The sequence below is a fragment of the Saccopteryx bilineata genome, chromosome 5 (assembly GCF_036850765.1).
Source record: "Saccopteryx bilineata isolate mSacBil1 chromosome 5, mSacBil1_pri_phased_curated, whole genome shotgun sequence".
NCBI lineage: Eukaryota > Metazoa > Chordata > Mammalia > Chiroptera > Emballonuridae > Saccopteryx > Saccopteryx bilineata.
The window spans coordinates 196,039,248-196,052,041 of NC_089494.1; the positions used below are offsets into that span (position 1 = coordinate 196,039,248).

The 12,794-nt window shown below is 39.2% G+C and overlaps 1 protein-coding gene across 4 annotated transcripts in view; it reads right to left on the reverse strand.

Moving 5' to 3' along the window:
* Positions 1-12,794, reverse strand: part of AFF1 (ALF transcription elongation factor 1) — a 208,351-nt gene that overhangs the window by 51,367 nt on the left and 144,190 nt on the right. For 3 of the 4 annotated variants that reach the window (XM_066279735.1, XM_066279737.1, XM_066279738.1), the window contains 3 exons: positions 6,882-6,926; positions 1,344-1,430; positions 391-427 (listed from right to left, as the gene is read on the reverse strand). In XM_066279735.1, coding sequence (XP_066135832.1) covers positions 391-427; positions 1,344-1,430; positions 6,882-6,926 — 169 coding nt within the window. The remainder of the gene's footprint in view (positions 1-390; positions 428-1,343; positions 1,431-6,881; positions 6,927-12,794) is intronic. The other variant, XM_066279736.1, reaches the window with a different exon arrangement.

Consider the following 12,794-nt stretch of genomic DNA (forward strand, 5'->3'; position numbering starts at 1 on the left):
TGTTCATATGGAAAAAGACATGCAGGTTATGACTATTACAATATCAACTCAAAAATATGTCACCCACAACTGTGAGCCTGCTTTTACCCACCGTTGTATACAATTCCAGGATCACAAGGTTTCGAGAGTCTCATTCAAGATACTTACCATGTGTCAGGTAATACCAAATCATATTTGTTGAGGACTTTACTAAGACAGCATCATGAACTCTTTAGAACAATCTGAAATTCCACCTAAAGAACAGTTTTGTATTTGCCCCCCCTCCTATTTTTCCAACACAGGAAGCCCTCATCTCTGCTGGGGCATGTTTCATTATTTTTTTTCATATTAAAACAGTAAAAAGCATGTTTTGTTCTCCAATACAATAATCAGTTGTACGTATTCACTTACTTTGGTTTTGGGTTGCAGAACTGATGTGCTGAGAATCCTAGAAAGAAAAGTAAAAACCTCCAATTATTAGGGTTTATAAATCTAATGGCTAAATCTATTAAACACTAATAAATAGAATTTTTACACAAAGTAGGTTTTATTGCCTCCTTTCTTCCCTAGTTTATTTTTCCTTTGGTGTTGAGCAAAGATTTCTTTTTTTAAAACAAAGTATATGTTTTACATTAAGACCAGTTATAATAAACCATCTTTTTTCTTTTTTAAACTACCGTATCATTAGAAAATATATAAAATATCTAATGTGGCAAATACTGGTTTGCGCTGACATAACCTCCTTTGAAAACAATAGTACAGAAAGGAACAGCTATAATATATTAACAATGTGCGCGTGTACCAGGATAGACAAACACAGATCTGAAGCTGATATTTTCTACATTCTTAAGGCTATCCTAAAGTACAACCCTCCCTTAAAAAGAAAAATAGTAGTGTTTTTATTTTTAATATGCTGCTCACAAATATTGTAACAGAAACATGTGAGTCAGCTGATGATCTGCATGTTATTAAAACCAGCACAGCCCTGGATAGGTAGCTCATAGAGCATGTATGTATGTATGTGAACATATCGAAATAGGAAACTAGGAATCAGACAACACACCTCACTAAATTTCCTGTTCCTGTTTTCCCACCTCTAGGTAATGACCCTCAAGTGAGAACACTTATTAGAAAGTTCTGAAGGCTTTCAAAGCTACAAAACCCTATACAAATGTAAGATGTTCTTACTGGCATAATTTGGAGAATAAAGTGTTTAAAAGCATTATGAAGCCCTGTAGAAGCCAAATTAATTGGAATTTTAACCTAATTGCCAAAGATTCCAACAAAGACTGACTGACACGGCTCACAGCAGTGTCTCAGACTTCCTCCTGGGACGCAGCACCTGCCGCACTGGCGGGAGTTACCTTTGCGGGGAAAGGAAATTTGGAGGGCTCAGCTGTGCTGGGCGTGTGTATTGCTGTCAAAGGAGGAGGCCACGAATGGGTCATTTCCTGAAAAGAGATTTGAAAAGGGAAGAAAAAGTTAGTTATAAATAGAACATTTATTGCTACTTAACTTTTTAAACAATGTAGAATAGATTGATGGTAAATGAAAAGTGAAACTTTAAAACTTATTTCATTTGCTTTTTAAAAAAACTCTTACTTAATGAGAGCTATGTTCAAAAGCTGAAGATCTCCAACTTACAAAACTGAAAAAAAAAATCAGTTTGAAGAATAAAAAACAAGAACACAGAACAGTCATGGCCTTAACACTCTGAATATGACAAGGTGTATAAAAGGTAATAGGAATTACCGGGCTTATATAACTGTGAAAACGGAGTCTGCTCAATGCTTTCTTTCTCCCTCAGCTTCTTTATTGCATTTCCTGGAATTACTTAAGTTCAAAGGAAGAAGAACTTTCCTGTTTGACTTAAGCAAACAAGTAATTCAGGTCACTTGTTCCTCTTGGGAGAGTTTTAATGGATTTGACCCTTCCCTGATACACAGTGTTAGTACATAAGAACTGTGTGGAGGAAAGGGCCTCAAAATATTACCTTCTCTTTCCATTAACAGAAGTTTAATTTCTATTTAACTCTTTATGCAGGTGAGGTTTCTAAATCCTACAAATTAATATATTTTTTTTGACATGAATTACTTTTTTCCTAAGCACATTCATAAATTGTATTTTACTTTGCTAAAAAAAAAATCATCGGAAAACAATGTCAGATTAAAGGTGTCCAATTACAAACACATGCATGAGCACACTTTAAGAGCTAAAGTGGCATTGAAGATCATTAATCCCAACCCTTCTGTTTTGCAGATGAGAAAATGAGATCCAAAATGACTGACTGTGTGTCTCAGAAAGCCCGTGGCTGAAAGCACAGGGTATAGGTCTCTTTCCCAGTCTAAGAGGGAAAAGTCCAATTCCACATGTATAGAGCAAATGCAGAGAGGACTTTTTGAACACATCTGACAATACAATACGGTGTCACTGCCAGCCAGGACAGTCATGTCAACAGGTAATGGGGCATACGGAAATGCCCCAAACCACACATCTGGACACTCAGATAACGACTCCATCTGGACACTGATACGAGTGGGACCTCCACCCACTGCTGGCTGTAAGAACTCAGAGCTCTGATCACGTGATGCTCGAGCTCACTGCACCACAGGTCACGCTCGGAGCCCTGCAGGACTTCCACTCCACTGGATGCATGCTGCCACTGCAGCCACCTAGCTTGAGACCAACGCTCACCTCTCCACCTGCATACGCTGCCAGTGACTGGGACTTTGTGCTGGACACTCACTCTACTCACTTCTACCTGCGTGTGACTCTACTGGCTTACTGGGGAGGTCTCCCCCAATAAATCTGGCATTTTGGAAAAGACAAACGTGTAAGTGACTATTTTCGGGGACACTCTCTTGCTCATGAAACCATATCTGTCCGACCTGCCTGGCAAACTGGCTTAAAGATCGACCAGCAAACTGATGACCCCAGATCAAGTTATGTTACTTTCCATGTATAACACACTGTGTATTATAACACTTCATTCTTCACGAAGTGCTGACCAACCTCTCTATGACCACAGAGACATCTACTGATCCTCGCAACAACTGAAAACGGAGCTCCAGCCGATTATTTCCAATCCCAAACTCGGTTCGCACCTTCTCTGGCCTGTCCCTACAGTCACTCTCTAGGTTGCTACAGCCCCAGGATCAACATAAATGGCCTGGACAGTAACAAGCGAAGTAATTGATGTTGCCTTTTCTGAGTAATTTTTATTAAATGGGAAACATCTCCTCGTCTGGGCACTGGCTTGGAGAAGTTCTGTACTAAAATATAACGGACAGAGATAAGAGCTCTGGAGCCAGAGACCCAGATTGCAATTCTAACTCTGATCTTCACCAGCCACATGAGCCTGACTTGTCAGAGCTCTCTGAGCCTCGTTCTCAACAGCAGGTAGACTAAGACCACTTATTTTTCAAAGTGTTAAGGGTAACTGACATAAAATGCTTGGAGATGGGTGCACAGAAAGCACTTAAAGTATCAAAAGCATTACAATTTTTGATTAAAAGTCTAGCTTTTAAAAAACTTCAATGGTGCAGTATTGTACCAAAGTTTAATACTGCACCAAAGAGAGCTTCTTGCTCTTTTATTTATTTGACTATACTTTATGCTAAAGGACCATTATAATGCTACAATGTAAAAACAAACAATAATTAATGGAGAAGGTGTTTGAAAGTACCACCTTTAAGTTCTCTAAGAATTCCTTTAGAATTTCAATCTATGACTTTCAGTCACCAATTATTCCCAGAAAACATCCATCCTACTCTCAATGCCTAAGGCTGTCCCAGCTATTGAATTCGGCAATGGAATGTGCATAAACTCTTTCAGGCCCTGAGTGTCTTGCTTGTAGTCTGAAAGAATTTATGTTCTTTCCTAAATGCCTAACTTAGGAAAGGAACTTAGACTTTAAGAAAATTGGGGCCATAAGGAGAAGAAACTGCCCAGAATCGCAAGGCCGTGAATTTGCTCCCAGCCTTAACCATGACTTATGGCACCAGTGGGGGTAAATGACTTGGCACTGCCTCAGTCCTGGCCTTCTGGGTGACACAGCGCTCCACACCGCACTTCCCGCATTTTGCTCTAGACACCCTGTCTAGTTCTTACTGTTCTCTAACATACCAATCTGTTCCCATCTCAAGGCTATTGCACTCTTTTCTCTGCCAAGTCATCTGTACATTTGTCTACTATAGGACTCATACAATTTATCATTATCTGGCATTTTCTTATAAATTCATCTTCCCCACTATAACCTCCATGAGAGTAAGGACTCTGTCTTATTCGTATAGCATCACCAGTGCCTAGAAAAGTATCTGAAGCTTAAGGGATATTTGTTGAGTAAATGAATGAATGAACAAACAATAATGTTAACACACATTATACCAAAGTCACCAGAATGTTGCACTAAGGTAACATCTACAAGTACTGAATTATTCCCCAAGGGGCTGTACCAGCAGGTCACGCCACTGTAGGTAGAAACCCTGCGCTATTTCCATTCACTCAGTAAGAGCACATTGCTCTGGCTGGTCCCTTGTGCATGACCAATTCCTGGTTTCTAGCAGTGTCTGTCTGCTATTTTGTTACTCCATCAGCCTGCAGAAGTTACAGGCTACCACTTCCCCTTCATTAAAACACTTCCACCCTTAATATCTACCCTAGAGAACCAAACAATATCTTCCATGATCGATTTTTCTGTTAGAGAACTATTTACTGTCTCTATTGCCCATCAGAAAGATTTGTGTTAGGATTCCTGGCAATCCTCATAAATTGCTGGCACAAGGTAAGAACAGGAACCTCGAGGAAGAGAAAAGTACGTATATGGATCAGCATCAGAGTGAGAGCTGGAATGGATCCTGGAGATCATCTGCTAGTCCAGGGTCTTCATTTTAGCGATGAGAAAACGGAGGCCCCAGGAGAACACAGACTTAACTAAGGTTACAAACACAGTAGAAGAGAAGGAGACAGACTTTAAGTCTCCACTATGCAAAAGGCCTGTGCCTTCTTCAGGCAAGACATGCTTCTATTTGGTCGCCCTATTTATACTTTCCAAGCAAAAATACTCACCTGTTGCATGTATTGACCATTTACTTGCAAGCATTTCCAAGTAAGTAAGAACTCAACATGATATTGGATGAGAGGAGAGAAAGAATGGATGAGTTTTTTAAACGAACAATGCTTGTCTGATGCTCTAATACCATCGATAAAGGAGTCAACAGTCATACATTAACATACATCAATACCTAAGAGAAGCAATTGACATATGCAGACACAACTAATCTATAGCTTCATTTATTTTGCAAATAAACATCAAATAAATCACATACAACTTCAAAGAAAATGTTAAGGCCACATTTTCTAACCAAGTTATTTGTTGTTTTCATGACTCACCATTCAAAGAATTTCAGAAATACCAGAGGGAGAGCATGAAACAAAACTTGATCAAGATAACTTGTTTATTATTAATCTTCCTTGCTGGTTGACAAAAATTTCTCATTTTTAGCAAGACAAACTGTTTCCTTAGATATTTCTTTCTCAGAAAGTCCTAACTACAAGGCAAAAGATTGTAAAACAAAAATATTTTCCAAATATCTGATCAGACACTAGTTTTATAAAAATTTCACAAGTGAGAAGGTAAACAATTTACTTAATTACTGGTTTCAGCTCCACCTCACTTAATACTTTACAATTAAAAATTAAAGCCCGGCCTGTGGTGGCGCAGTGGATAAAGCGTCGACCTGGAAATGCTGAGGTCACCGGTTCGAAACCCTGGGCTTGCCTGGTCAAGGCACATATGGAAGTTGATGCTTCCAGCTCCTCCCCCCCTTCTCTCTGTATCTCTCTCTCCTCTCTCTCTATCTGTCTCTCTCTCCCTTTCTCTCTCCTCTCTAAAATGAATAAAAAAATTTTTTAAAAAATTTAAAAAAAATTAAAGAAAAAATTAGATAAGCATATATTTTTAAGGAAAAAAAGTGAGCAGTAGATACAAATTAATAAATATGTGTATCAATATTTTTTCTCCTACTTCCAAAAAATATTAGTAAACTTACAGTAAAAGATAAAGCAATAATATCATTAAAACAGACATGGAAGAAAATTAAAAGCCATAGAGGAAGAATGAGAAATAAATAAAACTCTCAATCATTACAATGACTATATCTGAGCATTAAATTTAGCTCTAGATTTCTTGGAATTTAAAGCCAAAATGGAAAACAATAGTTTATATAATTCTTTTCTGATAAAAAGCATGGTGGTTCATGAAGGGAATTTTTCTCCTATTAGAACTCAATTCTAGAAACAATTTGCCAACCTTGTGAAAGAAAATTTGAACAAATGGATAATGGATTCAACGATGTTTTTGTAGAAGCAGCACAAATGTTCACGGCACACTCAATAAGCAAGTCTTCCTCATAGGGCTACAGATAGATGTCCATTTAAATTCTGTTCTTATCCCTTTAGAAAGTGATGATCTCAATGCAGATAAGGCTATACATATGAGGTGTCCCCTATAAACCACCAAGAGGCACAAATCAAGCACTTGGTAACAGCTGGTGCCCCCTTGACTGCATCAGTGTAAGGAGTCCCCCTCTGGAAAGCAACTCTCATGGGTGTTTATGGGCAACCAGCAAAATTTGAGCGAAAGGTGTTAAAACTTTGGTCCAGATGTCCTGCAGTTTGAAGACTTCATTTTTATTAATAAAATCTGTCAAAGAGTTTGGTAATGTATTTAGACTCCCTTTGTTACTACTCTGGGCAATTCTGATTTTGGAGGTGTCTGAGGTGGTGTTGGGCCTATTTAAAGGAATTTGAAATGGCAACTTTTCACTAAAGTCAAAGTAAATGGATATATGCCTGCCTAGTTAAATATTTATTCAGGTGAGAAACAATAACCATGAACTCACTTTCAGAATCTCTTCAACACAATGGACTTCATTGGAATAGGTCTGCTGAAAGTAAAAAGAAAGAAAAAATCAGCACACATACATACAAACAAAATAAAAACCAATTAGAGTATTAGTAGATGCTGGTACTAATATAGCAACACTCTCAAAATTAGAATCACCTTGGGGCCTGCCCTTAGTAGTTAAATATTAGGAACTTCATATTCTGGATGAAATAAAACAAAGAGATTAGCCCAACTTAATTGTAAGGGAAGAGATTCCACTGGATACAATGAATATTGATACAATATTCCACTGGATACAATAATTATGACCACCAGGTTAAAAGTTTCTGAAGGAAAATGTGTAAAGAAAATTAGTGTATTCTTAAATCTAGAGGAATAACAAATATAACAAAAGTGGAAGCAGAAAGGGATAAAAGCAGTGTCACAGTTTGCTCCTTCTTAGCAACATTAGTCTAGAGCCAAGTTAAATGTACACAACAATGACAATGATCTGGATATCTTAGTATAAGCCTACACAGTAAGGTGGCCAATATCCACTTAAGGATAGATAATTTTTTGGTAATACTTTAACCTGCCAAAATATTATTTTAAACCTAAATGTCTTCAGCCCTACTTCAAGCCAGTGTTTTGACCTTTCATACACACATCATATACACACGTACACACACACACAATATTCCCCAGAGAAAGACCCTAAGGAGAGCAATCACCTAACTTTCTTGGAGAAAAGATCCACTACTTACACCTCTTCCTTATCCCCACCTAAACAAACAATGGCTGCCGATGCTAGTGCCACCACACAGAAAGGATTTAGGAAATGTTATTTTACAGCCTTTATATTTTTTAAGTGCACAGAAAATGGAAAAGTTAAACCTTTAAAAAAAAATTCTTTTCCTTAGAGACAGAAAAACAAAACCCATGACTTCATGGTTTTCAAAAGAACAGTAACTTCTGATGTATGTCAATTAATGAGCCAAAGTGCCCAGGGCAAGTTCTATACAACACACACCCCTGCTGTTGCTGCCACAGCTGTGCAGACAGTGCTAGTCTTCCCCGTCAATTTGGTGCAATATTTGACTCATAGCTAGAGTGGATGGAAAAGGGTTCTTTTCCTGGCTCTTGTTTCTAATTTGAGTGTAATTTAATACAGCATTGGCTGCAAGTGCCTGAATTAGAGTTTAAAAACTTGTTTCCTACTTCCAAGGTATGCTAATGAAGAAGGAAAAGGAAAAACACATACAACATTCACACTGTCCTGAAATCGAATCTAATGGACATGTCAAAATACAAGTGTAATTGGACCTGCTTGGGTCCGGTTCTAAAACACATAATTTCATGGCACTATTGAAATGTTTGCAGTTTGTTATTTTTGAGGTCGGGCTTGGAAGTTAGCAGGTATAAAACTAAAGAATCACAGGTATCCCTTTTACCTGCCGGTCCTACCTGCCCTGCCTTCAGGCATTATGCATGTCAACAACTACATAATGGGCTTATCCACTTTTTTTTTCTATTTTCCTTTTTCAGAGAGACAGAGAGAGAGGATGCACACATGAGAGACAGACAGACAGGGAGGGATGACAGACAGACAAAGAGGAAGGAAGAGAGATAAGAAGCATCAATTCGTAGTTGCTGCACTTTAGTTGTTCATCAATTGCTTTCTCATACATACCTTGACTAGGGGGCTCCAGCTAAGCCAGGGACCCCTTGCTCAAGCCAGTGAGTGACCTTGGGCTTCAAGCCAGTGACCTTTGGGCTCAAACCAGTGACTATGGGTCATGTCTATGACCTCACACTCAAGCCAGCGAGGCCACGCTTAAACTGGTGACCTCAGAGTTTCAAACTGGGTCCTCAGCACCCCAGGTGGACACTCTATCCACAGTGCCACCACCTGGTCAGGACTCACTTTTTGTCCTCAAAGCCATTAAGGAATGCCTAAAACCTAAACCAAACATTAGTAAACAAATGTTTTAGCAGTAATGTCCTGCTATTTTGACCTAGGGGTAAAATGTAACTATAGTCTATGGTCTCAATTTTTCACATGCATCGTTAGAAAAGTAACAATTATTAAGTTGAAGATGAATCAACAGAACAGAGCATATGACTGTACTAATTATGGTCAAATAGTCCCCTCATCCTATCTATTGCTGGAATGAGAAGGGGGATCCAATTAAAATATTTAGCAATCAATGAAAAAGTGAAGTATGTTGGAACGAGGGCAAAAAGCATTTTCACACTGCTCCCAACAGAATAAAGTCAAAACGCTACAACGTCAGGACACTAAAAACCTTTCTAATTGTCATAATTTCTCAAGCAGTCAACACTTAGCCAAGATGTTTCATGTCACTAAAAGATTCATTTTTCTTTCTAAATTTTTATTACATGAGACCAACTAGGGCTGAAGAAATTTTTCTATAGCTTACTATTTATTAGTATCAGGGTAAGATACATATTGCTAAACAGTCACCATTTAACCTATTAAAAAATTCTAAATAAGTTCTTACGTTCAGCCATTAATTGGTTAGCCTGACCAGGCAGTAGTGCAGTGGATAGACTGCAGGCGTCCCCGAGGCCATTTATCTGGCCTCCAGCCACACTTCCGGAAGGGGCACCTCTTTCATTGGTGGTCAGTGAGAGGAGCATTGTATGTGGCAGTCCTCCAACGGTCTGAGGGACAGTGAACTGGCCCCCTGTGTAAAAAGTTTGGGGACCCCTGGCAGAGCATTGATCTGGGATGATAAGAACCCAGGTTCGAAATTCTGAGCTCGCCAGCTTAGTGTGGGCCCTTCTGGCTTGAGCGCGGAGTTGCCAGCTTGAGCGTGGGAACATAGACATGACTCCATGGTCACTGGCTTGAAGCCCAAGGTTGCTGGCTTGAGCAAGGGGTCACTGGCTCCACTGGGGCCCCATGGTCAAGGCACATATGAGAAAACAACTAAAGTGCCACAACTACAAGTTGATGCTTCTTGTCTCTTCTTTCCCGTCTTGTCTGTACCTCCCTTCCCCTCTCTCTCTCTTGCTTAAAAAAAAAACAAAAAGAGAGAGAATATTAATTAGTTAATTTACTAAAATTATCCTGTGAGGTCCATTATGGAAGTACGAGTATTTCAAAGGGGTTTAGCAATGTAAACTCTAATACCTGGAAATATATCACATTTTAAGATCACTAAGCAGTACTGTTTATAATGGCAAATAACCAAAAAATGATCAATGACCAACAATAAGAATCCAACTAAAGACCTTTACAGTACATCCAGAAGCATGTTAAGTAGACTTAAAATACAGTAAATATATGAGTTTGCACAGAAAAATGCTAAGACATGTATTTAACTTTTTCTTTAGGAATTCCATACTTATAGAAAAGTTACAAAAAACAGTAAAAGAAATTCCTACAAACCCTTCACTCAGACACCCCAAATACTGGAATTCTAGCATATTTGCTTTATAGTTTTCTCTACCTATCCTACCCATACAGCTACAATGAATTGTTTGAAAGAGAATTAGAGTTAATGCTCCTTTTTATACCTAAATACTTTTGTGTGTACCAAGATACATTTTCTAACTGCATTTTAAAAGAGAGGGTTGAGAAGACAGTGTGCACAGTAGGAGCCCGTTTAATGTTCCATCTACCAGAGAGTCATCGCTCTGAAACTGGAGTATAGATATTTTAGATGTGTTTGCAGAGAAAGATCTGGAAGGACAGGCTGCCCTGTTTAATAAAGTACAAGTTGGCACCTCCGTCTGCCACTGGAAGGAGACTTTCCAAAAAGGGAGTGGCAGTTCACAAACCATTTTGACCTAATTCCTTCCGTGAAGCCCCCTTTCCCCCGGCTCTCCAGCAGAGTACCGCCACTCCGGCTCCGGCTCCGAGCGGCTCCGGCTCTAGCTCCGGCTCCCCCTCCAACACTGCAGCCTAGAGGAAACACTCAGCCTCCCTCAAGCACACTGAGTTAGGGCTGAAAATTTTCAGGTAAGATGTCCTCAAAGAACAAGAGATGATAAAGAGCAACAACAAAAATCTATGCTAGTTTCATGAATCAAGAAGCTCTAGTTTGCAGAGAACTTACAGCTACAAATCTCACTGTTACCTCCCACCGACAACATCCAGGCTCCTGGAGGAGACAGCGGTGCCCTTCTGCTGTTCCCTATGCAGAGGACTGCCCGGCACAGACCCCACTTCCCCACTGAAGTATGGTCTTAACACAAGAACCATAATTCTACCCAATTTTAAAAATGATACAGCTACTTATTGAACATATTGTACTTGATACTGCATTAAATGCTTTACATACTATTATTTCCTCCATTTGATACCATTTATTGTAAGATACACCATCATTAGCTTGGCAAGGGGAGAACTGTACTGTGCCAAAGGCTCCATCAACTCTAGATACATCCTTTAGTTCAAAAACTTCAGACCAGAAAAGGCAGCAATGCTGGCCTTGGTCTGATTTCTCACTCCTCTTGGAATGACATTGTGTAATCATAAGGAAATGCACTGATACCAAAATAAAATATGCTAGTAAATGTCTTCTAAACATGGCACAGTTTGTTTTAATAAGCTAAAAGGAGCCGGACGGAGGAAATATACCTCACCACTGAGACCAGGAGGCTCTTGCAATACTGTGTTCAAGTCTCTCAAGTTTCAACAGAGCAGCACTTTTATGACAATGAGACTCTCAAAAAGGCTTAGTTGTCACCGAGCAGGAACTGCAGGGAGCACAGAGGCAGCATGCTGAGGAAGGAAGCCAGAAGATCTTGGATTCTGGTTCTGGCTCTGCAATCCTGGATACGATTCAACTTGTTGGGGTCTACTTTCCTCATGGTGCTGAAGGCGTAATATTACCAATCTGAACCATTTCATGGGGTTGGTATGAAGGTCAGACGGGAAACTTGAACATTCCCGGATTCCCTCCCTCCTGAAACTGCGTGTGCTCCCACAGCTGCATGTACTTTCCTGTCAAAGCACTGCACGCACGTTTTATTTTTTATCTCCGTTGCTTCCAGATTACAAATTCTGTAAAAGCAGGGAACAGTTCTGCCTGGCTCAACCACCAATCACACACTGTTGGTATTGTTCAGTCTCAGAACTTAGAATAGGAAAATATGTTTCCAATTCCAATTTTTAGAGCTTCAAAGGCTTACTAAACACTGTTGCTTATCTGAATTAAAAGTCAACATCTTAATTAACAAACATAAGCATACTAGGGACAAAGAGGAAATTGTTTTGCATTGTTTTCTCCTTAAAAACATTAAGATGCTCTTAGAAACTATTTGCACATATCAGATTGGCAAAACAAAAACAAGAGACCTGACAAAACTGATTCTGTGAAATATATGTGGAAACAGGCACTTGAATACTGTGGCTGGTGGGAGGGTAAAAGCAGCAGAGCCTCTGCAGACAGTAATTTGGCAACAGTTGCCAAAATCTAATTTCTCATACTTTGATCCAGGAATCTAACTTCTAACGCCAACTCCTACATGTACTAAAACAGTGGTCCCCAACCCCCAGGCCGGTACCGGTTCATGGGCCATTTGGTACCGTTCTGCAGAGAAAGAATAACTAACTTACATTATTTCTGTTTTATTTATATTTAAGTCTGAACAATGTTTTATTTTTTTTTAAATGACCAGATTCCCTCTGTTACATCCGTCTAAGACTCACTCTTGACGCTTGTCTCATAAGTTCGACAATTATATTTTAAAATACCACAGTTTTTACGCCAGTTGCATAATTTTATTTTGTGCATTTATCCATCCCACCCTAAAGGCCGGTCCGTGAAAATATTTTCTGACACTAAACCAGTCCATGGCCCAAAAAAGGTTGGGGGACCACTGTTCTAAAAGACATCCGCACAGGTTATTCACTTCAGCCTAATTTGTAAATTGGAAGATACTGGAAATCATTAAA